This window comes from Athene noctua, chromosome 28, assembly GCF_965140245.1.
Source record: "Athene noctua chromosome 28, bAthNoc1.hap1.1, whole genome shotgun sequence".
Lineage (NCBI taxonomy): Eukaryota > Metazoa > Chordata > Aves > Strigiformes > Strigidae > Athene > Athene noctua.
In genome coordinates, this window is record NC_134064.1 from 5,597,758 (window position 1) to 5,624,751 (window position 26,994).

General features: G+C 43.3%; 1 protein-coding gene across 3 annotated transcripts in view; it reads left to right on the top strand.

Annotated features, from left to right (window-relative positions):
- Positions 1 to 245: 245 nt before the first annotated feature.
- Positions 246 to 26,994, top strand: part of UNC5D (unc-5 netrin receptor D) — a 151,141-nt gene continuing 124,392 nt past the window's right edge. For all 3 annotated transcript variants that reach the window (XM_074928397.1, XM_074928396.1, XM_074928398.1), the window contains exon 1: positions 246 to 1,245. In XM_074928397.1, coding sequence (XP_074784498.1) covers positions 825 to 1,245 — 421 coding nt within the window. In that variant the 5' untranslated portion in view covers positions 246 to 824. The remainder of the gene's footprint in view (positions 1,246 to 26,994) is intronic.

The window sequence follows — 26,994 nt, forward strand, 5'->3', positions numbered from 1 at the left end:
TTTTTTTTTTTCCTTTCCTCTCCCGCTCCGCTCACTGATCCCTGTGGTAAAGAAAACAACATTAATCCATAAACCCTGCACATTGGCCCCGATTGGAAGAGCTGGTGTGTCCGTTAAGACCAGAAGACCCCCGGCAGCTTAGCTTTTCTTCAAGTGCAACCTTTGTTTTCCAATTTCTTATTGATAAAAATCTATTTAGAGGAGAGCAGCAGCAATTTCGCTTGATCAAACTGATTTTTTTTTTTTTTTTTTCCTTATAATTTGCTTGGACGTCTGTCACGCTTCCTTATCAAGTATATAATAAAAATATTTATATCCAATTAGATGAGGGGAAGGGAGAGTGAAACAGTGACACTCCTGGCAAGAAAAAGATTTTTTTTTTTTGTTTGATCACAGGACCATGCGATATTAATAAAGATGGCACAAAATGCGTTTGCTTTGGGGAAGGGGGGGGTGGCTGCTGTAGTATTTTCCTCTTGTTCTTATTAACGGTTGTAATTGGGGTTTTTTAGGGGTTTGTGCCCAAAAGTGTCAATGGGGAGAGGGACCCCCCGCGGGATCCCGCCCCACGTTCTGCTCCCAACCTGCCCGGGGCCCGCAGCCTCCTCTCAGACCTAGAACAGTATTTTAAATAATATTTTTATTTTTTTTTAATTTAATTTTTTTGAATTTAATTTTTTTGGGGCCCGCCCAGAGCCCTGACGCGAGGGGGCGGCAGTGAGGAGGGGGGCGGAGCTGCCGGCTCACCTGGGCCCCGCCCCCCAGCCCAGGCCCCGCCCCTCGCGGGCCTTAATTGGCTGCGGGGGAGGGGCGGCTCATTAGCGATGCGGCCGCCGCCGCCCGGCTCCCGGCTCCCGGCGGAGGGGAGCGCAGCGCCCGCGCGGAGCGGAGCGGAGCGGAGCTGCTGCCCGGGCCCGCCTGGCCTCGCCTCGCCCCGCCGGGCGCGGGGCCGCTTCCCGCACCTGCGGAGAGAGGAGGGGAGAAAAAAAAGAAAAAACCAAAACAAACCAACCCCAAAAAAACAAGCGGAAAAAAAAAAAAAAAAAAGGCGATTTGTTCGGTTTGAGCTCGACTCCGGAGGGACCGAGAGGAGATTTCGCGTCCTTTCTTCCTGCCCCGGCCGGCGCGGGAGTTGCGCGGACAGCATGGGCGGAGGGGCCGCCAGGAGCAGCCGCCCCCTGCGCCCGGAGCGGCGGCTGGTGCTGCTGTTGCTGGCGCTGTGCGGCTGGACGGCTGCGCTGCGAGGTAAGGGGGTACACCCCAGCACCCCCCCGGTACCCCCCCGGCCCCCCCGGTACCCCCCGGTACCCCCCCGGCCCCAAGTTTGCGGCGGGAGCACCGCGCTGGGGTTCGGGGGGGGGGGGGGGGGGATGCGCCGGGAGCGCCGTTACCCCCGGGCTGAGGGGAGCCGGGGGGGGGGGGGGGTGTCTGCGTGAGGGCCCTCACGGGAGGAGAGCAGCACCCCCGGGGAAAAAAAAAATAAATAAAAAAAATAACCCCCAAACCCCGCGGGGAGCGGCGGAGCCGGGCCGGTGGGGCCGGAGTGGGGCTGGGGAAGATGCGAGGGGGCGTCGCGGTCGTGGTGGTACTTGAGCCCCCCGGAGCGGGGCCGGTCCCCCCCAGGGCCGGTGGTTCGAGGGGAGCGCGCAGGCGGCCGGGGGGGGGGGGTGGGAAGGACCCTCGGTCCCAGGCACTGGTCGGACTGGCCCGAAATGGGGGGGGGGGGGGGGGGGCTGCGCGACCTTCGGGCCCCGAGACTGCAGTCCCCTGTGAGACAGTGCCAGCGCCTGGGGCCGGGGGTGCGCACACGGGGGGGGGGGGGTTTATGTGCCTCTGCGGCTGGGTAGTGGAGATGCTCGGAGTCCTTTTTTTTTTTTTTTTTTTTTTTTTATTTAACTTTTTCCTGGTAAATCACTTGAGTGAAATAATCTCTTCAGGGCACGTAGCCAGAGGACGTCAACAGCTCCTCATCGTCTGGCATCCCTGACACCTTGGCTGCTGTTGCTGGGCTTCTCAAAGTAGTGAAAGTGCCGGGGAAGAAGGGGGCGGGGGGGGCAATCTAGTGTAGCCCTTTTCGGAGGAAGGTGCCTGCTGTTGATAAGACACAGTTTCTGCATTTAGAATCTGTAATGGTATGTTTGTTACAAACAGCTTTTTTTTTTTTTTTTCTTTCTCTCCACAGAGCGGAGTAGTCAGGCTTTGTAGCTCCCAAAAGCTTCCTCTCGCTGTTCTGACACTTGTCCCTCAGCGGAGGTCTCTCTTCCCATGCCCGTTGTGTCTGCTTCCACTCCCTTTGGGGTTCCTCCCCTGGCTGCGGGCAGCGGCGGTTGGGACATCAGGCCACCTCTCGTTCAAGTGCCATGACTCCTGCAGCACAGGAGGAACCTGAGAGGCTTTTGTGTAACAGACAAAGTAGGGCCTTTGGGTGGTTCTTTGAAAAAAAAAACCCCAAAACCCCACTTCACAGACCAGTGACGTAAATGATAAGACTAGAACGAGGTCTGATGTTTCTTAATTTTTTTAATCGAGAAACAGCCGTGACTGCGAAAGAGCGCACACGTATTGAGGTCGGCAGCGTGGGCTTTTTGTTTTGCACATCCGGCACAACTCTAGGGCAGTTCTGGCACCGGGTGAAGTATGGTCAGGATCAGGCCCTGTAACCCTCCAAAATCTCCCACTGCAAGTCGAGCGTAGCAGCATCGCTCTTCTGTTGCTGTTAAGAAACAATTTTCAACTATTTAATTAAAATTTGCCACGCAGGACACTTCAGGTTCTAGACTGGAGCAGAATTGGGTTTGGACGTTATTCTGAGGCAGAACAGCATTTTATTTTATTTTTTTCCCCATCAGTCTGGTGTCTGTAGTCTCTCAGTTGTGATGTTGCATGGGGTTTGTTTGTAGCTTTGGCTCAGTTAACCTCAGTTAACAAACCGGTTTAGTTTATGAAGTTGTCTAAAAGCAGCCTCTGAAAAGAAATTGTATTCCAGGATTCTATTCAGCACGGGGGTTAAAGAAAAGTGAAATGATCGCAGATACCCTTCACCCAGCCTTTTAAATCTGTTGGAATGGATGTACATCTATAGCTTTGGGCTTTTATCTTGCAGGAAGAATTGGATAGACACTACGGTAATTTGAAAATGAGAAGAGAGTCGCTAATATTTATTATCTCACGGATGCATTTAAACTAATTTGGGGTCGCATGCATCTGAATAAAGATGTCTGTAAAACGTGAACATTAGTATTCTTCTGGGTCTTGATATTAAAGCCTAAAGCGATGTGTTACGTGGTGTTTGTGGATCTGAGTACATTTTGTTCTAAATGAGCGTTGTTTAGGGATTTTTCTTTTCCAGTCGTGTGGTACTTACTGTACAGCTTGGTAGCCGCTGCATATTGCTGCTGATTTTATTATGATAAAACGTTCTGCTAAGCCATCTGATGGAGCAGGGGTGGGTCTGTGGACAGTATGCTGTTGAAGCAAGTATCTCCTTCTAGTCTGAACGTTTTTGGATTTTTTAAAAATATTTTTTTAACAAAAAGAAGCACCAATAACATGCAGTCCAGAGAGCTGCATATTTAAAGTGTTATCCTGCATCTAGGAACCAAGACAACAAACCAGTCTCTGGACAGCAGAGCTCTTGGAGAAATAATGCTTGTTTTAGAAAGGTAAAAATAACAAGTTCTATCGATACTGAAATAAACCTAGTGGTGGAGGCAGAACTGGTATGCAAGTTATCTGCATCCCGACTGTACCTTTTGTCTTGCATTTCATAATGTCTTTGTGCAGATTAGATGAGCCTCCGTTATTTTCAGCGTGAGCGGGCTACAATGCCCTTCGTGTCCGTGAGGGTTCTGCCCGCGTTTGCCAAGTGCTTCGAGCGGTGTAAGAGCTGTCGCTGACGCTGCGTCGGAGGGATGCTGTTGGTCTGCTGCAGCCAGCTCTGCTTCAGAGTTTACACTGCATTAGCAGAGTAGGGAGGGCTTTTAGGTGTCCCGATTTCTACATCCAAAAGGAGGTCTATGATTTCTGTTGCTTTATTAGACTGTCTCAAGTTCTCTCTGTTCTTGATACCCCGCTGAGAGTAAAGCTGTTTGATTATTTGTAAGTACATTCAACAGTTTACTATTTGAAATGTTTCTGACACGCCAGCCCCAACTGAATACACACCGTGTCAGCATATTGATTTATTTGATCTTGAAGTATGCATCTTATTAATATCTCAGCTAGATGTAGGCTTGAAATATTATCACTCCTGTGATACAGGAGTAAACAAAAGTAAAGGCAAGACATGAGTGCTGTAGGAATCTCTTGTATGACTTTGTTCAAATCGCTCCCTTCGGGTAATGTTGTATTTTTGTTTCGTTAGGACAAAGCATTCATTAAAATAACAAACCACGTGCTTTGCTTTGAACCATCCTTCCACTCGCCCTGTTGGGTGTGGTGGCTTATGTGGGCTTCTCTGTCAATGTTTTTATTATTTGACTTTGTAACTGCTCAGCAAATAAACTTCCTTGTGGGTTCATTAAATAGTTCGTTATCTTTCTCAGGTCTCCACAGTGATGCGGGCCCAGTTTGTGTGTGGTTGAGCATTGCTTCTGTTTTCACACGTGGAGAAACTCGGGTTTTGAGAGAAGAGTAATTCATTTCTCTAAAACTATAGGAAGTTTGGGGGCTCGAAGGAACAGTGTTTCAGAACTGCATGCACGATGCGGAGGTGGTCGTGTTTGGGAACTCCTAGAGGACCTGTGCGTGTGGTTGGTTTTTTTTTTTCAGTCAAGTTTTGTTCAGGCTTCTGTTTAGTCCTGAATTTCTTCTGCGTTTACTACTGCCTTTGTAATTTGTTGTAGCAGAGTTTGTGAGATAATTCAGAAAGAGTGGGAAAGTCTCAGCATTGTTGTTGTTGCGTAGAAGGCTGACTTTGGAGATGAACATGCTCAAGTTTTCTGTGTTCCAGGACACTAATCCTTTGCACCCTGATAATACTTGAGTATATTACCGCTTTGCACAGAGCATGCTGTGGGTTTCTGGAATGCTACAGATCAGAGTGGCACTAAGTTTTCCTTGCTTGACTCAACCAAAAACCTGAAGAGCTGTATGATCCTGACCTGGAAGTGAGGTGTGCACAGCCTCCATCAGGCATTTTTTCTGATGCAGTCATTCCTGTGAAAATAGTGCCTTTTTGGAAAGACAGGATAATTCTGCCCTTTAAGGTAGTGTATTGCCCCGGTGGGTTTTCTTGGCTTCTCCTTGTCCACGTGTGCCTGTTCATGTACGTGCTCAAGAGGTGGGTAACGTCTGTCTCTTCAGATGTAGAGAATAAAGCTTGATCTGTACAGGGGTGAAATGAGCTTTCCACGCTGTGAAAAAAATTTTTCCATCGTCATACAGTCAGAGGACTTTGTATCAAGACGAGTTTTCACTAGGGCAGAACAGAAGCTAATCTGACGATGTTTTCAGAGTGAATTACAGAAGGCAAACACAAATAGGATGATATATGCTAAGATGGAAAATTACTTATGGTGCAAAGGATTCCTCAGGGCCGCTCGATTTATCTTTTCTGTATTTTCAGTTCTACGTTCTGGTGAAAGGTGGAGTCTGAGAAAAAGAACTGGATTTTAACACCAGAGGCTGCTGTTTCAGTTGTTTTTAGATGCTGCTGCTGTTGCAGTGAAGCAGATGGTCAGATTCATTTGTATAAAATAGAAAAATGTTTCATTTTCTATTTATACTTCTGAAGAACTTTAATAGTTGGGTTGTATCGTGTGGCCTTAGCCGAGTATTTGTATGTATGAAATTTTTTATGCTCCATCGTATCTCATTAGAGGTCAATAAACCACACTGTAGAGCATCTTGCAGGTAGGTATTAGAAGATGCTAACAGTATGTACGAGCCTGAGTAACCTGAACCTTGGCAATTACCTGCCTAATTGTGATCAATGTCGTTTTCATCCGTCTTCCCCTCCCCGCTCAGGCTTTTGTGGCCTTTTTTAACACCATTCGGAAATGTTAATAATGAAACTGTTATTGCAGGCTCTTGGTCAGTGGAGTCCAGTTACTTGCCTGATACTGTTTAGTCCCAAATAGGAACTTCCATGCAAGGGAAGTTGGAGGGCAATTACACTTAAACGTGATGTTCCCTAATGAATATTCTGCTGACTACTGATGTGGGTATTTTAGTCTCGTTTTTGCCTGTTTCTTTTTTGAATTTTAGAAAGTTACAGACCTCAGTGAAGCCCTGATGCACAGAGTTCATTTAGTTCCATTAGGTTAAAAATATTTCCTTTAGGAAGCTTAGCATGGTTTGAATTTCCTTAGCAATTAGCTTGCTTTTGGATTATTGAAGAGGATGAATAGGCGGTATCTAATTAATTTGCTTATACAAGGTATTCTTTGTGCAATGCTGAGTCTGTATTGAGGTTGAACAATGGCAAATTAACACGGTTTCTCAGGCAAGAATATGTATGTGAGATTACATGCGTGCATCATAAACGTAATTTCGGCATATAGCTATCCTAGTCTTTCTATCCTTTGCTAAAAAAAAAAAAAGTTACCATATGCGTTGGATAATCCTACTGTGAAGATCTCACTGGAAACCTCTGCTTTAACGTGTCATGGGAAGAGAAAAATACAAGCAGCCAACAACCTTAATTTCTAGATAACAGTGTTCTGAGGAGTTTTTAAAAGCCGGAAGCCTACTGCAAGGCGTTGAGAGGAGAAGCAGCCGGGATCCGGGCGGTTCCAATGGCAAAGCAATTCAAATTGGGAAGCCCTAACGTTAATTACTCACTCTGCATCCAACTGGTGCTGGCTGGGACTGGGTTGCCATCTGAGGGGGAGCTGGCCTGGGAGGTGGCTCAGCTGGGATGCCAGATACACGCTCTGGGTCTGCTGTTTCCCAGGAAAGAATTTTGAGTAGAGGCTCTGCCTTTAAGGAGACATACCAGGGAACTTTGCGAGGTAGAGAAGCTTCAGCATCTGCTCTGTGGATGCTACGGACCAGATTTCTGCCCTGCCTGGGCTGCAGTTCCATGCCGGTTCCGTGCCTGTCATCACCAGGGAACTGAGGTGTTGAAGGCTTGGTTGGGACTTGGATCTTCCTGCAGTTTGGTCCCAGCCCCGGTGCTGACCTGTAACCTCGCAGGAAGGGGCTCCGTGATGGTGGTGAACTTTTTTTGCCCGCCGGGCAGGACCTGTACGCCAGGGTTTGGGTGCCATTGTAAATGGCTTCTCAACTTCGAAGGTCCAACAGATGCTTCAACGCTTGAAACGCTGGAGCAAAAGAGCATAATGAATCTGTGGATAAAGCTTATTAAATGTGTCTAAACATAATCGACGTCATCAAAATCAGTGGAAATAGGGCGGCTGAGCTCTTTTTTGTTTCGTCATATCCATGCCTGTTTTAAAGAAGCAATAGGAACAATAGTCAGAAAACTAAAAAAAAAAAAAAAAAAGCTTCTGACTTTTTCCAGGAGACCTGTTTTTTTGCCTTTATGCTGAACAGAGAATTAAAACAACATTTAACATGTTTTTATGTCTTGTGTTGGCTGTCAAAAAGCTTTTTGAAAAAGTCTGTTCCTTGTTGATGAGAGTTTCATTTGTAGAAGGATAAACCAAAATATTTTGGATTTTGTTCTGTGCGTTTTTCAGTGCTTTTCGGCTGCACAGAAAACTGAAATACCGCTGCAGGTTGCTCATATGTAAATGGTTAAAGGAAGTGCTGTATTACTTGTCTTCTAGTTGGGTATTCTTAATTTTTTTTTTTTTTTTTTTCAGTAGAAGGTGCTTTTGTGGATCTAAAACTTCTGTGAGCGTTTCTGCGTGTGAAATTGAATTGCTTGAATCCTGGCAGACAATGACCATAAAAAGAGCAAACATGGAGATTTTTTATAAAATGTGAACAGTTATTCACAAAATTGCTTCTATGCTTACACCATTCCCAATAATAAATTGCATTACAGAAAAACAAATTTGCTCTATTAATTGAATTCAACCTTTCATCTAAAACCGTATCTGATTTGCAGTTCAACAGATGTGTCTGTGACTTTTATGGTGACAGATGCTCCAGGTTAGCTGTGTTCTAGGCCAGATTTAAAACCGCTAAAGATCTGTGGTAAGCCATTACCCTTTGAAATATTAATTTCAACTTCCAATTCGGGAGGTATTTGCTGGCGATGATATATTGTAAGGTATTTACCGCCGACGACATAAATAAAGCTAGTTTTCAGATGGAACTTTTCGGTTTGTATCTTTTAACTTGGCTGGAAAGACCGTGCCGCTGTTTGGAATAAAAAAAAAAAAAAAAGTAATGTTGGGTAGCAGTTGGGAACGCTTTGCCTGTCAGAGCTCTGTGCTGGAGATCGATAAGGCAGGCGGTGGACGCCCTGGGAGACACGAGGTGGTACATCTGTTTAATGCGTGTCATTCCTCTTCAGCACTGTGTCCTAACTGAAGGCTTCCAGATAAGGTTCTGAACGTTGTTATTCACATCGTGTAGTTCTCGGAGCTAAGGAATTTTGAAGAAAATACAGATTTGTTAAAATAGCTTTCTAATTCTGGAATTTAATGATTTTTCCTGGATAATTACGCTTTTTTTTTTTTTTTTTTTTAAAGATTTTGAGCCTCCTTACATGGTTCATAGGCAAATGATCAGTAATTTTTATAAAAAAGTAGCTGACAAGTATTCCAGTGATAAATATAGCAGTAAAAACCTCTTGTTTACCATTATAAACTATAGAATCCTGACAGAATCAACAGGTCAAATTTACAGATCCAAAATTGAATAACTTGGGGTATCTCAAGCTAAGATGGACCAACACGAGGTGAGATGCTGGAGATTTGTCTTGATCTGCTGCATCCGTGCAGATTTTTGCTAGGTTGGGGTTTTGGGGACCTGTAATAAGCTAGAAATAATGCATGATGCTAGGCCTGGAATATATTATTTATTTCTGAGTGAATACAAACATCTCAAAATTTATCGCAAAGGGCGATGCGGGAAATAATTATTTTTTTTTTTAATACGGAAAACTTTCCAGGTCTCATCGTTTTAAGTTTGCTCAGCGGAAGTATGAAACTGCCCTTTTAGAAAGGTTTTTGTGAATAAATTTCTGGGGAAGTCGCTGTTGTTAGAACAGTGAGTTAGTTTGGTAGGTAGGGCTCTCCCGAGGAGCACGGAGGATCTTTGTGTGCGTTTGGTGAGTCTGGCTGGCTGTTGCATCTGGGACTGCAAAGTGCTGCTGTCAAATGTTTGGCTGTTGCTGGAGCACGGTGGTGTCTTAACGGAGCAGCCTCTTCCTCTTTCTCCTTCATGGGAGATGTGCCAGCCTGACGCTAGGAGCAAAAGGCTGGCGGCGTACGTAATCCTGTATTATTTAACGCTTTATTCGAGGGAAAATGTGTTTATTCATGCATTCTCTCTTGTTGTCAGTCCAGGTTTTTTTGTAAATAGAAAGCAAATTCAGCAATATTAATTTAGTTTCTAATAATAAATAGAGGTAGTATGTTAAAAGTGCAAACAAGTTAGTCCTTTCCAGTTGCCGCGTGGTAACATACAGTTCTCCTGAATACCCAGAGGCATTCCATTAATACCGGATTTGCCGCAGTACCAGCAAAACTCCTTCTACTCCCACTGTAATATTACAAATGTAGGACTTATTTTGTGTCAAATGAGCTAACAAAATAAAAGATGAGTTTAAAGTATTTAATCTGTCAGCATCAATGAATCTAAGAGGATTATCATTCCATTACGGCTAATAGATTTTTTCCAAAGATAGCTTTGCTACTTGACTTGCCTATTTCTATGAAGATTGTTACAGATCTAATTTAGACTAAGATTTAAATATTCCTGCTCTGTTTTGATGGAATCTGGGAGTTAGTTACGTGGTACCTGGCTTTTGTTGAGCTTGATAACTTGGTTTCAACCACTTGAATGCAAGCTTTCATTCTTCCATCTTTAATTCTTCATAAAGAGCGTGTAGTGTTGTCTGGTTTGTGTTGCACTAAACGTGACTTAACAGTTGAAGCTTGAGAGCTGTAATTTAACAAATCGTGTGCCAACCTCTCCATGGTTCCTTTCTGAATAATTAGTGAGAGGTTGGAATAGCAGGAATGAAAATCGGGATTACCCTTACAATGGGTATCCTTCTAGCTCGTAAAATGAGTAGCAGAATTCCCACTGGTGTACCCTAGTATAAGGAAGAGGCCCTGAGGATTGGAATTCTTCTGCATCGTCAGAACTTTATCTGTGTCTCGGAGTGGACAGTGATGTGTTAAGTTTCTTTGAGATAAAACTTTATTTGATGTCTTACAGAATGGGAACGCTTCTATCTTCCTTCTACCTCCCCAAACAAACTCTGTAGAGGAGGGAGAAGAGTACACAGTAGGTGGAGAAACTTCCTGATTTGAGACAGAGCCTGGGTTCTAGCTTTTGCCTTGAGTGACTGTAATAACGCCCTCGCAGAGGTCTTGAGGTTTAGCAGTTAGAAGTAAAGGGAGAACATGTGGTGATAGACCTTAGTCCCTGCAAATAAATTCCCACTCTTGCGTTACATGCTGAATTTTTCACCAAAAGGCTGTCATGAGATCTTGCAGCACACGTGGTTTCACTTAAGTTGTATGTGAAAATTAACAGGTTAGTAGTGACGCTAACCACCAGCGGGTCACAGCGAGTTGTTACTGTTTGATGAGTGAAATTCTCTTAGCCACATCTGGGTGGACGGATGCTCTCCCTGAGTTTAGAATTTAGCAGATCCTCAGTCCTTTGGGAAGGCAGACCAGAGACACCCGTAGATGAAGACTGACTGCATCAACCTCTTAGAGCTGTAATCATCTCCCGAATTAGCATTGCAGGGCTGTAGCTCGTGATGTCAGACTGAATTACATGGCTATCGAAACGCCACGGTGTACTTCAAAAACTGTTTGAATTCTGTGAATAATTCAAGGGCTTTCAGTTTCCCATATTATTTAGTGCTTTTCTCGAGTTTGCGGCTTCTGATCACCGGAGGGATTTTTGGATTAATACATTAAATGCAGAAAAGGTGGCAAACGTAAGAGCAAGACCCCCTCACGACTCCAGCAGTGATGGAATGCTGCTGTAGGAGGGAGAAGACTGGTAAAACATTCTAAATGGTGACCGCCGTATTCTTGGCTCTCATCACCTATTGCTTTGATGTGAGGTTGTGCCTGTAACTAAGTGACATTTCTGGCTGGTTTTACCACTTCCAGCAGAGCAGCTTCGGCAGCCACGAACCGATTTGTACATCTGTGTTTGAAATACAGCCGTGCTCTTTTGCACCTTTACCCCTTCGAGATATGAAAGCACTCAAGAGATTTCACATTTTTTCAAAGGGCAGGAGCAGTGTTAGGGAAAGGGGGGGTGGGGTTACAGAAAACTGTTCTACCTCTATATTTTTTCAAAGTGCTGTTCCTGAAACACTCTCTGTAAATGTTCTCCAGCATCTTCTAGTTGGATGAAGGGGTAGTGGAGGCGAAAGGTGAAGGAGCTTCTTTCTTCTGACCAAATGTTGTTACTTGTCTGAAAATACATTGTGTTAGACCATTTGCTGTTTCCCTTTCTCTTAGAGATTTATCTCCTGTGGAAGATAAACTAAGGCTAAATGTTAAATTCCGAGTCCTGCTGCTTCCCACTGGGGTGGTGGTTAGCCAGCCCGCAGCCCCCATGAATAAAATCCCAGCCGTTAAGAACCTGACAGAACTGTTCTTGGGAGATTTTTGTGCTCTGGGGCTGTCAGTTGTAGTTCCAGTGCCCTCCGTCCGTCGGGGCAGGAGATGGGCCTGTCGGGATGGAAGCAAAGAGCCGTGGTCCCGTTGGGTGCAGCTGCGTGGCACCTGCCGCGCTGTCACGCTGCCCCTCGAATTTTGGTTCATAATTTGCTTTCTTTGCAAGTATACGCGATAAAACCCCACCAAATTCTGACAGCTCACACAAAGGAGTTTTCAGGTCGGTTTGTTGGTTTGTTTTGTTGGTTTGGTTTTTTTTTAAACCTTTCAGAAGATCTGGATTTAAGAAGCTTTATCACAGGTGTAAAATGTTTTATAGTGGTTCAAGATACTTTGTCATACTGGGTAGACAGGAACGAACTTCACTAATCCAGGAGTTGTTATGGAGGTGGGGGAGTGATTGCTTCATTTTTTCAGCAGGCAATACATTTGGAAATAAACAACTGCGTGTTCTTGCTTTTTGTTGCTGCTGTTCTTGTGGGGTTTTTTTGGGTTTTTTTTGTTTTTTATTTGTAGGCTGGCCAGTCAGAGTGACATGTCATGTGTCCAAAACTGGCTTGGACACACAGGACTCCACTGTCCTGTGGCTCCCCTGTGGGTCTGTGTGTCATGTCAGGCAGAACAAAACCAGGGAAGCAGTGACTTTTGACTCATCCCCAAATGAGACGTGTAGGAATAAGCTTAGATTAAATAAAAAGCTGAGCCTGTGCTCCGAGTTGGCTTCTGATGACGTTAGATGGGGCTGATCGTTGCATAGGGACCTGTGTAAGAGGCATTCCACCTGAAAAGAGGTCTGTAAATTTGGGAGAGTAAAAACCTCCACGGTTGCTAGAGTAACTTAGTGATAGTTGTTCTGCTTTGGACTCCGGTGTCCTGTGAGTAAGCTGTATTTGTGGTGAAGGCTCGCTATTAGGACCGAGCTGATGATGATGCATGATAATGGCTTGTAGCACTTCTCAAGAGCTGGCCTGACCCTGCAGGCTGCTTAAAATTCATGTGTGGTATCAGCTGGGAAGCAATGGCTGAAACCCATAAAGAGGGCTGCAATATTCTAATTTATTGCCAGTACCTCTTTTATGCCCATTGAACTATTCAGGTCTTTCCACAGTTGATTATTCTTTTCCGCGGTTATGTTGGAGGGTAAAAGGGAGAGAAAAAAATGCCTTTGCCACACAAGTATGTTACTGTACTAACATACATAACTTAGGAGCAGCTTCCTACCTCTTAAAGCAGGTATCTCTAACAAGGCAATGCAAGGGAGAAGGATCACTTGATAACGGGGAGTCAACTGCCTGTGGAATTTTATAGATTATAAAAAAGTTTGTTACAATGAGATCTGCCACAGCTGAGGGCAGTTTGCGTCCATTTTTATATCATTATTTCATTATATGAATATAAAATATATCATTATATCATTTTAGCTTAGTAATGCTAAAGTACATTCTTGAAAAAACTTCAGATTGGGCTAGTGAGTGTTGGTTTTTTTTTTTTTTTGTGATTGATTTTCTTTTCCTGTGAATGAATTGAAAACATCATGCTATCTTTCAAAATGCTTCAACATATATCATCAGTATTTTTTTTTTTCTTATTTAACCAAGCTTCGTGAATATTTTATTAACTATTGCTACATGTGTCGTGTTCACACACCACGCTTGCTTCATGGAGTTATCTACAACTTTGAAATTTCCAGTATTTTCAACAAAAATGTAGCTGATGTCTAAAAACCTCCAGGTGGAAACATTGTGTCATGATTTGTTAGCTGCTTTTTTTTGTTTGTCTGCTAGTGATCTTCTCTTGGTTTAGGCTGAAGATTTTCTTTTCCCTTGCCTCTCTGGGATTAAGTTGGATCTGACTTTGAAAAGAGGCAGCAGTTAGATAGGGAATGAGGATGAAGAAATAAAATCTATTTCAATAAAATAACCTCCCTTCCTAGGAACAAGCACAGAATTTGTTTTAAGCCCAAGATGTTCTGCTTTGCATTTCTACTTACTTTAGATCTCCTAGCATTGTGGACAGCAGTAGGAGAAACCCTCTTCACGGCTCTTTAAAATGCTGTCACAGTGGTTGAGTAAAAACAGTTCATGAAATTGTGCTCAAGCATCTGATACCACGTGTATCGTGGCAATAAAACGCAGCTATTATTTTTACTTTTGGTAGTGATGTGTGTCTCAAAAGGGATGTTACACGTTGCAGTTCCTCGTCCCTGTTCTGAGGTGCAGTAGAAATCGCTGACGCGCTTTATTATTTCATTATTCTGTGTAGTGCCTATAGAAATCATCAAGTTAAGTTTTTAAAACATCTTTGATAGCCTTCCCTTTGTGTAAGACGAGTAAATAAACCCAGGCATTGTAATTGTCCTACTTGTAGTATTCCTTCTCATGGGCTGTTTATTGTGAGCAGGTAAGTTGAACTTGGTGTGTCTGCTAGAGTAAGAAACTCGTGAGTTTATAATCAGTATTCCCCATCCCTAATTCTCTGTCTGCTTTCCATGCCTGAAGTGATAACTGAGATGCTAATGTGAGAATACACAATCTGCTTCGTCGCATAACATAATCAGCATTTCAACTGAAATCCCATTTAGTTTGCTCTTAGCAGATTGCCCTCTTGTGACCTAAAGCTCAGCACACCTAGATCTGCTCTGATGTGGCTTTTCTGGTTGATAGACTCAGCCAACGAGTAAGACCTTAGACTGCCTTCGATGGGCTGCCTCGAGCTCCTGCTCACCCTTTGTGGTTTGTCTTTCTCTGATAGATAGCAACAGTCCAGACCGAACTTTCAGAAAGTGAAATGAATTAGTTGTGCCTTGGCTCCTCCTCTGTCCTCGTCCCTTGTGTGTGAGTATTGTAGGGATATAGAGAAGGAATCTGAGGCTGCGGTACTTGGGGCAAGCTGTATGCTTACTAGGTCAATCCTAAATTTTCATAGAATACTAAGCAGCAAATCCTTATGTTTATAAACAAATACATCTTCTTCCACACTGGAACAAGCTAGGAAGCTGGGGAATGAATGAAACACTGAAAGGGCAGGTGCTCTTCTCTCGGTTTTTTTTTTTTTTTTTTTCTTCCACCATTACTCTTGCAGCTGATGCCTGTAAACTATTTGACTTGGCTTTTGTCGGGCACAGCAGAACTGAAGGGGCGGGGGGTGTATTTCAGCAAGTATTCGCTTGTATTCTAGGGGGGGTTTTTTGTTTGTTTGTTTGCATTTATTTTATGGAAGGAAACTCATGAAACGCTTGTGGCAGCGTATTCCACGTGGCATTCAGAGGAGAGGCTCGGGGGTATGTTCCCTGGGTTAGACATTGATGGGAAAGTGAAAAGTGTCAAGTAAAAGCAATAGTCACTTATTAATAGTGGAAGGGGACACTGGGCACATCGCTCGTCTGTCCTAAAAGGGGGAAACAGGGAAAAACACCACTGTGTTCTTGTAGGCCTGTACTTGTAATACACGGGAGCATAAAAAAGAATCAATTTCTTATAATTGCTCCTGGCCTGCGTCACACTTTGCCAGATAAAGAACGATTCCTGGTGTTGTGTGTCAGTTAGGGTGGCAGCAGTGGCTAGCGAGGGGAGGGGTGGATGTGTGAGTGGTGACACCTCCTGCCTCTCATCCCACGCTAGTTAATAACCTGGACTGTCTCGCTGCTTGGTGGACTCTCCTCCTCCTTCCCCTCTCCATTTATTTGCATCGTTTAAAAATTGCCTTGTAACACTTCCAAAAGACAAATTCTGGTGGAGGCAGGCTGCGGTAGCTGCTGCCTTTCCCATAGGCAGAGCGCTCTGGCTTCCAATTAGCTGCAGAGGAAATTCAGCTCGCGGGGAATAAAAGATGGAATTCATACAGTCAGCTGCATGTAATCAAGACAAACCACCCCATAACATGCATCAACAGGGCCTGCAATGATGGGTTTAAATATTCTTGCAGACAAAAGGGGCTATTTATGGGGTTACATGTGACCTAGATTATAATCCTGATGGATATTGTAGAATACCCTCTCTGTCTTCTACTCCATGAAATCCCAGTGCTGCCCTGGTTTATTAAAACCTTTCAGGAGAGCTTGGGTTACGTTCCCAGCTTTTCTCAGGGAGATTTCTTGAGCGCTGCAAAACCTCTGTTACACACATTGCACAAACAGTTTTTCTGCTGCTTGTTATTCTGAGATTTCTTTGAGACGTGATTATTTTGCAGATACCTCTTATGTAAAATTACGTAGTAACTGCTTGCTATTTATAGTTTTTCCTAATTTTAAATTGTGGGGTTCAACTGCCCTGTGAAATAGTATTTCAGTGGTTTTTCACATGACTGGAATATAGAAGAGCAAAAAAGCAAGGTTCCCTGCTGTTCAAACGTCTCAGCGTTTGTAAATTATGTTGGATAAGTTGCGTTTCTTGTCTTTAGTAATAGTAATTCCAACCTCAAGGTCTTTCACCTGTGCACCTATATTTTGTTGTATTCCTACCAGTTTCTCTAGAAATGGCAGTTGTCTTTCCAAAAAATCCCCTTAAAAACAAGGTGGATGCCTGCCTCAGTGTTCTCAGCGTTGACCATTACCACAAAATTGCAGAGACTTTCTTTTTATTACGTTTTTGGCAAACGTATTTCTGTATATGCCAACATGCTTATCAACCGCTCTATAATTATTACAAAACTATATTAGTCAGTTGTTATTCAGTACTTGATACTGTTTTAAGTTTTGGAGCAGGGAAGGAAAGAGCCTGAATGTAATTTCCTTGTTTTACTGGGTTGCTGAGTTATCAATGAGATTTGCATCTTCTGTTTTCCATAATTAACTCAGCAAGTCTCAAGCAGATGGAATATTTTCTTTGACTCACTGCACCTCATTTTGCGTTTTTGCATACATGTTTTTAATTCTTTCATCTAGGTTTATAGCATGACTTTGGTTTTGTTGCACATACTAGATCTTCTTGCGCTACTTCTGAGGCAAGTTCATTTGAAGCTGTTGTGATTACCTTTAATTTGGTTGTTTATGTATAGTGTTTTTTACCAGAAACAGTTTTCCTAGCTTTCACCTTTATCAGAGGGATCTGGAGAGAATTATTTCCAAAGATACTGTAAGGAGGCTACCTGGTAATTTCTCATTGATTTGATGAGATATCAATATCTCGATCAGACTTTGTTTTCTGCTGCAGCTCTGTGAATGAGTCTTCCTAATTATTTTTGATAAAGCATTATGTATATGTGTGTATATTTATAAACCATATACAGAAATTATAAGTATCCTCATATGTTTTTTGTTATGAATGTGGAGTTTGCTGTTTGTTGGTTCTGTGAATTCCCAGGTACTGTTCTAGATAGAATTCGGGCTGCGGCTGAGTAGGCAGGTGAGAATGATTTTTATTTTATGCTGTGTTCTAAAAGGAGTTATCTATAAATATCAAGTTCCAACTTTTATCTTCCTAAAAATAATTCCCCAGAACTGTCCTTTAGCAAAAGATTTACAAAAACTTAATCAGTAGTTAAACTCGCGGTGTGCTGAAGCTACCACCATCAGGCCACGTTCAGGGAGGTCGTTCCCCGTCTGCATCCCTACGGCTGACTCTGTGAGGCCATGGAGAAGGCTGCAAACCCACCACGAGCTCCCTCCTTCCTGCCTCCCAGCAACACGGTGTCTTTTTTTGCGGTACCCTCTGTGGTTCTGCCTACAGCTGTGCTCACCTTCAGAGAGCGTGGAGGCATCTGGAGACATCTCTGGTCTGAAAGGCCACGGAGCCACGCGTCAGGGGCTCTGCACGTGTAACTTTTGTGTCTGGTCCGGGGAGACGCCTTGCAGTTGGGAAGTGTCAAGGTAAACGGAGCCCATTTTGCTCTCCTTTGACTTATCTTAGTCCCAGAGAGTCTCATATAAATAATATTTTACCAGAAATAATTCTGCACTTGAAGACAAGCAGGTGACCTAAATAGATGCCTTTCACCTATGAATGTTGCTATCAGACAGTTCTTTGTATCAGTCTGGTCATGAGAGAGAAAAAAAATACAAAACAGTGCTGGCTTTTACAAAGTTTGAGAAATTCTTAATAATGCTGTGAACTAATAAATTATTGCTTATCAGAAGTACGGATGTCATGACTCAATGTCTGCATTTTTTAAAGAAACTTCAAAAGAATATCTTTGTCTTGCGGATTCCCTAGTTTTTCATAAAAGGCTGAAAAGCACTTTTTGGAACCTTAAACTGCTGTCTTCTCTCAAATGTGTCTTGACAACTGTTTAATGGTATTATCGTCACAAATGGACTTCGCCAACGTTGGAGACATCTGAGCAATTCTAAACGCCCTTGGAGTTCATGGAGGCGTTCTGCCTAGAAAGCAGCGAGATGAAAGGCTGAACTCCTCTCGTCTGCTGGGAGCTGTGATGTAGCTGGTGTCGTAAACGGGAGCGTTATGGGCCAGAGGCTGAAGGGAGTAAGATGGAAAGAAAACGGTACTGAAGACTAGCGAGTCGGGAGTGTGGATACTTTGGCGTTAACGTCTTATCCAGAAGCATGGGTTCAATTCCTGATCAACCTTCTTCTCAATTCCTGTGACTCTGCACAATCCTCGTTTCAAGCACTTCACTTTGGTTTTCAGTTTAAGCATTTGGGGAAGGATTTCGGTGTTTGTGAGATGGGGGGGGGGAAAAAAGGAAGACTGTAGTGCACTAAAGTGTTGTTATTGCAATCATTCCATCTCTTGGACACCAGCTTTCGAGCTGACTTGGAGTAGGTTGTGAGTAGCACACGCGATGATCCGTTGGCTGTCGTGTGCGCTTCAGGAATACGTCTGTGATTAGAAGGTACTGGCAAGGGAGCAGGTGCCAGTATGTTTTCCAGTGCTGTGATGGGCATTGATTGATTTGTTTTGTAGGTTTTGCTCTGAACTAGTTTCATTTCAGATGTCTGTACAAGCTGACATGTTCTAGGAAGGATAATAATCTGAAAAGTTTTAGGCTGTTTATTAGCTCTTCAGATCACATATTTTTAGGATAGTTTTGTTTCAGAATTTTATTAGATAGCCTTAAGTCACCAAAGAGTTCTACATCTGTGGATATCATTTGCCAAAAAAACCAAAACAAAGTAAAATTTAAAAAGGGTAGAACCTGTAGAACAGCACAATTTTCCTTCAATACGTTACTTTCCAAACCAAGTCACTTCAGAAGTCTTGATGCTCAGTATCCAAGCTCTGAATGTGCCGTGGGCTTCCTCTATCCCTGGGACCCTCCAACTGCCCCTAGACTTCAGCATTCCCAGATGCCAAAAAATTGTACGGACCTATCCCTTTAACTCGTTTTTCCCTGTTTAATGAATAAGCAGGAGACTTTGTGTTGTTCTTGCAGGTCAGATATTGTGGATCCCCCTTCCAACCTGACCTCTGTCAGAGCCCCTCTCTGTTCAGAACGCGGGTGCGGAGTCTGATGATGCTTTGAGGAAGGGAATCGCTCGAAGTCTTGTTTGTGACCCAAATGCACAAGACTAAGACTACAGGTTTTGGTTTCCTATGAGGTGAAGATAATCTAGTGAGTGCATTTGTTAAATGTTTCTAACTGATGCGAAGGCTTGTGTGCTGGTATCAGTCGGATGCGGTGGACTGACATTTCAATGGGAATTACATGCCTTTGCAGGATCCATCGTGTCTTTCCACTTCCTTCTTAGTCCCACTGTTGATAATGTTTTCTGAGAGGTGAAGCTGGGTGTTTCCAATTGCTAAAATATAAAAGCAAGCCAAACGGTCAGCTAAATGACTCCTTTTTCTAATAAACGCTACTCTCTCATTAGTTGTATGCGATGTCCGTCCTTGTCATAGTTGTCTTTGTCTTTCTCAGGCTAAAACCGAAGGATATTAGTTTGCCTTTCTCAGGGGAGGAGCACTGATCTACTCATGAGGAGGTCTGGCTTACAAAGCTTGTGAAATCCGGAGGAAATCCTTTGATTGGCAGGGAAAATTGCCACAGACCTGACTTTGCACGATGCAGCCTCACCAGAGATTTGCTTTGATGCTGCCTTGTTTCCTGCTAATATAAAAACAAAAGTTGCTGCATTCCCAATTACTACTTTATCTGTTGTAAACATGGTCCCTTGGGAAAGCGCTTACTTGGAAATTATTTGCATGTTTGACAGCAGGTTCTTTTCCCTGTGTTAAAAATGTAGGGCAGTATCTGTCAGTAATAGAGACCCTCTCTTCATTTTTCCTCTTTCTGTGGGTGGATAATTACATTTGCAGGCCTAAAGAAAAAATCGGCTGTCGTGCAGACAATTTTCATTAATTTTGTAATAACTTAATCTGTGTCAAGGAACATAAAATGGATCAAAACCTCAACGAGAATGACTTTTTAAATAATAAAATATTGGCACGCAGCTAAGCTTCAGTGCATTATCATTCAGACTTGAGAAGCTGTTGAAGTTGGAACGTTGCAGTGCATCTCAAAGGAGCCATTTTTAGTTTAATATGTTAAATTGCATTAAGATTAAAGTATAAAAATAGCCTCTCCTAAATTACATCTGCAGCATGTGACTTCTTGGGCCTATTTACTTTTTTTTTTAAAAAAAAAAAATATTCTGCTAAAGTTATGACTGAGCATGTTGTAAGCTTTTTTTATGATGTCCATGGTGAAAACCAGTTAGCCCGGAGCCTGCGCTGGCTCGTGAGCAGAGGGAGGCGATGAGAATCATTTGCCACACGCTGCGCTGGAAGGCGCGGAACAGTTTCCGAGGAGCTCCGGTCCTGTATTTCTTGCCCTCCTCTGGTCTCCAGAAATGCAGAGCGTGGCCTTTAGGCCGCCCTGATGAGACTGGGGAGCGGGGAGACTCGTCCCGTGGGGTCAGTGGTTGTGCTGGACGAGGGAGGAGGCCTGACCGGGGCTACTGGGAACAGCCACTTGACTCTCTGTTGCTTCTGTTCTCTTCTTAGAGATTTTTTCCTTGCTTAGGTATTGCCTGGTCTTGTCGGGTTGATTTGGGGGGATTTAGGGTTTTTTTTGTTAGTTTTTGTAACATCTAGCTCACTGGGGAATAAGCACGGGCTTTGTATAGTACCAGAGCAAAGATTCTGACATCATTATTTTTTGTCTTGAAGTTCTGAATTTGTGGAAGTGGCCATTACCACTATAAACAGGTCTTGAACTAATCCCCTCTTTTACTTTTTAAAAATTATTTTTACATAAAATATTTATTTATTTATTATACTTTATTATATATTTATTAATATAAAAATTTATACCTCAGACCACTTTCCTGTATTTCTTGTCTTACCCATTCTGGTACATTTTAATTTGCACTGTCACTGCAAGCAAATGAAATAATTAGTGGAAGATTTGTTTTTATTTTCTGTAATTCCTATAAATAAGGATTTCTGGAGCTTTTTAAAGCTCACTTATGAAGTATAAAAACACCATGTCCATGTACAAACTTGACAGGTGACTTCTGGTTAGTAATGCTGGAATTCAACTGGTGAGGTTTATCTTTCACAACAAATAGTAAATAGAAACTAGCTTTTGATTTGACACAAATAGAGAATGGAAAGACAAATCTGAAGGGGGACAAATACTTCATGTAAATAAATTGAAGAGCTGGAACCTCTGAGGAATTTAAAGTAGTACTGCCTGGCTTTTTCAGGTATTCAGGTTTAGTGGCTCTGATCACCATGCTTAGTAAAAGAAATGATTACTTTAATGTTCCTTGCTGTCACTAATGTCCTTGGCAATTGTGTGATTTTTTTTTATTTTTATTTTTTTAGAATATATATGAGAGAAAGTGTTCGACCAAAATCAAATGTCCTTAAAACTGAGCGTGGACGTTACACTACAGAACTGACGCGTGGATTGTGTTTTCACAAAACTGTGTTTTGTTGGTTTTTTTTTTTTTTTAAGAGACTGATTAAAATACACACTAGCAGACAGAGTAACTTTAATGTTTGAGCAAAACGTTATCTAAAGTCAGATGCTTGGGGAATTGGTGGATTAACACAACAAATAGCGCAGTAGACACTTAACTTTATACTTGATTTGCAAACAAACTGCTGAACTTGCAGAGATTTGCATCTCTCTTTTTGTTCCTTCTGCGGGCTCTGGTATACGTGTGCTGCAGACTACTACAGATCAGATAATCTAAGCCTATTTGCAAGGAGGTTTGTAATAACAGTTGGGTTAACCACAAGAGGTTTGACAGATGAAAAGTAAAACTTTATTTACAAAATGCTGTAAAGACAGTGATCCTCTGTGGTTAATTATACTTTATATAATTGGCACAATAGTGCTACTTTACCTGAAGATGATTGATCTTGCATTTTTTTTTACATACACTCAGAATAAAATCTGTTCCACGTTTCTTCCGTAAGTAGATTGCAAGGTGGGTCTGGATTTCTGAGTTATGTCTCATTGTTGACAATAAGATACCAAGGGCCGGAGTGCAATGTAAAGGGACCAAAAAGAACTCATCTTACGCTTAATTAGTCCCACAAATCTAACCCTTTTTTTTAAAAAAAAAAAACAAACCATAATATCTTTTGGTTAAACACTGACCTTCGTTTTCTAAATAAACATGTGAGAACACATAAACGCCATGCTTGGAATTAACAGCCAGTATTGATTTACTGTCAAAGATAAAAGCTCCTGGAGCTCTTTCCCCATGTCACCAATGATTTCATTTAGAACATTCCAAACCACATTCGTATTAATTTGCTTGTTCCCAGAATTCTGCAGCAATCCATAAAATTAGAATTTTTTGTCTTGACTGCAGAAGTCTGTGTGTTTGCAGTATCCCAACACATGATTAAATGGGCTTGCAGAAGTGAAGGGACCTGGGTGTCCCTTCTTTCCTTGCTAGGTCAGCTGGGTGATGTAGCTTGGATTTGCAGTCATCAGACGTGTCGCTCGTGGGAAGCTCCAGCTTGAGCTCGGTGCCTTGGGAAGAGCTGACCTTGTTGGGAGCCATCATATGAGCGGCGTTGATCTGGACCTTTGCCACGTCTGGCCAAATCACTTCAGGAGGAGTGAGTGGGTCCGTCTGCAGCATTCTGAGCACAGTGCATGCAGCCTGCTGAGCAGCTGGATGTATAGTTTGCGTTCTGCTCCTCTTCCCGTTTGTCCAACTGTCCCCCAGCAGCCTGTGTGAGCCTACTTGGTAGCAATGTGAATACACCAAACATACTCCAAGGGGTTAATTCTCTCTGTGCCCAAGGCCGTGCTTGGAAGACTGCAGGACAGAAAATAGATGAGTCTTGTCCTCGGGGAACGTCTGAGGCCATGCACGTGCCCACCGAGATGTGAACTGAGTTAATTCCGATAGCTGTTCAGACTCGAGGCAGTTTGGCAGAAGCGTTCCTGCCTGCAGCGCTGTCAGTGAAGGAAACTTTTGGGTAGAAGGACTCTGCTCTGTGGCTTCACCACTCGAGAATTCGGTTGTGCTTCTGCGCTCTTTCTGTAGTGCCTCGGGATGATATTCTTCACAGTGCCTGCCTGTGACTGACACTGGATCTTCCAGTAGCCGTCGAATGAGATAACTTGGCAGGAAAAACCCCAGAACTGAATTTGTGGTGGCTCTGTTGCTCAGAATACAAAGAGAGTCTAACCAACACGGTGAAGATTTTTCATGCAGTTTTAATGAAATCACTGAGACTGTTAACAGTGCTGCTGTCTGACCTCTTGACGTCACTGTTGTGTCCAGTCAGGCACAGCAGTGTGATGACAGCTGCCGCCTCGCTGGCAAGGGGAAAGGTTCAGGAATGGACCTTCAAGGTACAAACCCAAGATTCTGGAGGATGGTCACATGGTTCCTCGTCTACATCCGTAGACCAGGAGAAGTGGGAAGATGAGTGCACTTGGCCTTGGCAGTGAATTACAAGAAGCGTTTGCTAAAAGAGCATTGTTCTGCTTTTCTCCGTTTAAAGAACGATTTAATTGCATGGGATTTAAGGTTTTTCTAGATGGATTACTGCTGTCAATGAATTTCATAGACTGTGACCTCTGCTCTGCAACTTCCTCTCAAAGGCTTGCAAAAATAACCGAGCTGCTTAACCGTGATGACATAATTGTCAAATACGTAATTGTGCTTTGACTGCCTGTAGCACTTGCTGTCACTTGAAAATGTCAGAAACTACTACTGTAGGCTGTGCAGTCATTTAAATATCTGTCCGTAGTATAGTCTTTGCTTGATGAAAAAACTTCAATGCCTTGTGTACTAGTGCATGCTTTCTGATGACTAGGGATCATTTTACATTTCATAAAACATCTACAAAACCTCTGAATAAGCAACAGAGCTCTGAATCACTGGGTGGAATTGGATTTAAAAATCCCTTAAAAAGAACTCAGAACAGGACCTGTCATAATATGCAGCTAGAAACAAAAATCTGCCAAATGCTTTGAAGTTGGAAGTTAATTGATCGATACACACGTGAACCACGATGCGTGTTAGCAACCTGCACCCAGCCTCGTGTCACGAGCCCACACTGGAATTGCTCTTTTAAGTGTCCGTGTCAGTGAGAAGCAGACTGTTTACTGGGGTCAAGTCAGTCACCGTTGTTAAAAAAAAAAAAAAAAAAAAAAAAAGGCTGTTAAAACCTTTTCTGGAAACAGATTTTACCATTGCAGATAGGAAACATGCGCTGCTAACACATTGTCATTTCTTAGAGACAAATTGAAACATTTCAGAATGTCCTAAACATGTCCCCGTTTGTTGTCACTGAGCTCAAACCCCCACGGTAACTTCTTTCTGCTTTGCGAGCTCCAGCCAAGAATATGCTGTTACTGGTTGTAGAGCAGGAACATGAGTGCTAGAGGGAATGTGTGCTTTGAATAGTTGGAAAGATTAGCTTGTGTTCTTCAGAGGAGAGAAAACCTACTTGGAATATTATCTTTTCCCCTTTATTTATTTTTTTTCTTCTTTTTCTCTGAGCCCTTTTGTCTATTAAGCTTGGTACTTTGCTGCTTTTTGCTTGACAGCTTCACTTCTGAGCGTCCATCTGCTTGAAGATTTCAGTGTTTCATGGCAACTACAATATTTTGAATGTAGTAGTAGTAAATCTATGTAAGCTAATGATGGAAGAGACTTTCCAAAGGTTTATATTTCGGCAAGTAGCCAAAATTTAGGATTGCTGGTACCTCTCTGCTGCCCTCTACCTCCCCATCTCTGTCAGTAAAGGTTTATTCCTTTTTCTTGTCCTGGAAATGTTCCTTTCATCTTGGGTATTTAAGTGTTGTCTTTACTGTTCAGCTTTGATGAAAGTGTCCTTACAGCTTTATACCCCTTTAATGAAGTCTTGAAAAGTCTGTGGAAGAGAATGACACAACTCCTGTGCTGTTTTCCTATTCCTTTGGTTGGGGCTATTGAAGTCTTGCTGTTTCATTCCCGCAGCCAAGGCTGAGCCCTGAAGCAAACTGCGGCAGGAGGAGGGAAACACCAACTCTGAGAGGTGAGCATGTACTGCTGGAAGCAATCCGTCCGGAAGAAGACACTCTTCTTTCAACTCTGGCAGTCCTGTGCCTACGTTTTGTCTTTCTGAATTTGTCCTCTGTACTTACTAACATCCCCAGGTGCTGAACTAGATGGTACAGCTCTGTCTGGGATGCTCTGTGAAAGCCGGTGTGCCACTTACAAATTTGTGAAAACATAACTGTTGACAGCTGTGCCATTCAGGGCTGTCTCTCAAAAACACATTTTCTGAGTATTGCTCTCTTTGAAAGCAGGAATGCTGATGTGAGACAAAAGAGTTCTAAATGGCAGGTTAAGAAATACCTGAGTCCCTGTCTGGGCTTTGACAGTCGTTTTTCCATAATCTAGTCAAGTGAAAAGGAGTAGCTAAACTAGAGCAGCACAGTGGGGTTTTTTTCTGCCTTTTTTTTTTCTTCATTCTTTTTTTTTTGTTTTTCTTCTTCTTGTGGAATCACAGACTGGTTTGGGTCAGAAGAGACGTTACAGACCACCCAGCTCCCACCCCCCTGCCCCGGGCAGGGCCACCTTCCCCCAGCCCAGGTTGCCCCAAGCCCCGTCCAACCTGGCCTTGAACCCTTCCAGGGAGGGGGCAGCCACAGCTGCTCTGGGCAGCCTGTGCCAGGGCCTCACCCCCCTCACAGGGGAGAATTTCTGCCTTAGATCTGATCTAAATCTCCCCTCTGTCAGTTTAACCCCGTTACCCCTCGTCCTATCCCTCCCTCCTGATCCAGAGTCCCCCCCCTTTCCCGCAGCCCCTTTCAGCCCTGGGGGGCCGCTCTAAGGTCTCCCCGGAGCCTTCTCTCCTCCAGCTGAACCCCCCAACTCTCTCAGCCTGTCCTCACAGGGGGGGGGGCTCCAACCCCCCCAGCATCATCTTCCTAGAGTCAAACCGAAGTGCTTGTTTTAGGTGATGTAGGAAGTTTTCTCTTTCCAAATGGATTCTCACTGCGTTGATAGTTGTTGGTAGATAAAACCGTGCTTCTCATCCTGGCGTGGCAAGAGACATTCCTGACTGCTGCCCTTAATACCGGTATTGAGTTTTTAAAAGTGGAACGGTGCTACTCAGGTGGTGTGAACTGACATTAGGAGGCACTTTGAGCTCCACACCTTTGCACCCATTGAGTGTGGGGACACCCGTTCTCTGGAGAGACTGAAAGACAATCTGGTGGAAGTAGTGTCGGGAGTGCTGCTCTGCCTTAAAGAGGAAGGCGGTGGAGTTGGTAGTTTGGCTGAAGAAAGGTTTAGTGCTCGTAGAAGTACTAGGTGGAACACATCAGATTAAAATTAAGGAGCTCTTCTTCACAATATGTTGTCTTACTTTGAGAGGAAGATGCTCAGAACTGCCAAGCAGCTTCGTCCAAATGGTGATTCTCTCCTCCTAACTAGTGTGTATATCTGGAACTACCACTGATACTGAAACACTGCTGCTTTGGAGTGTTTGAGACACAAGCGTGAGAGCAATCATAGCAATACTTCATTTTCCACTTTGCTCAAAAAGCTGTCTGTTTTTTTCTTACGGCTTTACTTTACTCCCCTTTTCAATGGCATGCAAGTGGCATTTTCAGATAATCCTGACAAATAATCTTTGCAAAGAGGCTACTTTGCAGTGTAGTTTCTGGATTATAGATGTAGAAGGAGCAGTTGTCGTCTGGTTAAAGCCCTGGACTGAAATGCAGGAAGCTTGGATCTGCTTTTATAGACTTCCACAACGACCTTAGGCAAGAAGCTTTCCTGTTCTGTGACTTGATTAATCTAAAATAGGTAAATCTTCCCGGCATGTGCCATTACTCAACTCGGTGATAAATCTGGTTTAAAAAGCACTGTTTCAGTGAGTTGAGTGTCAAG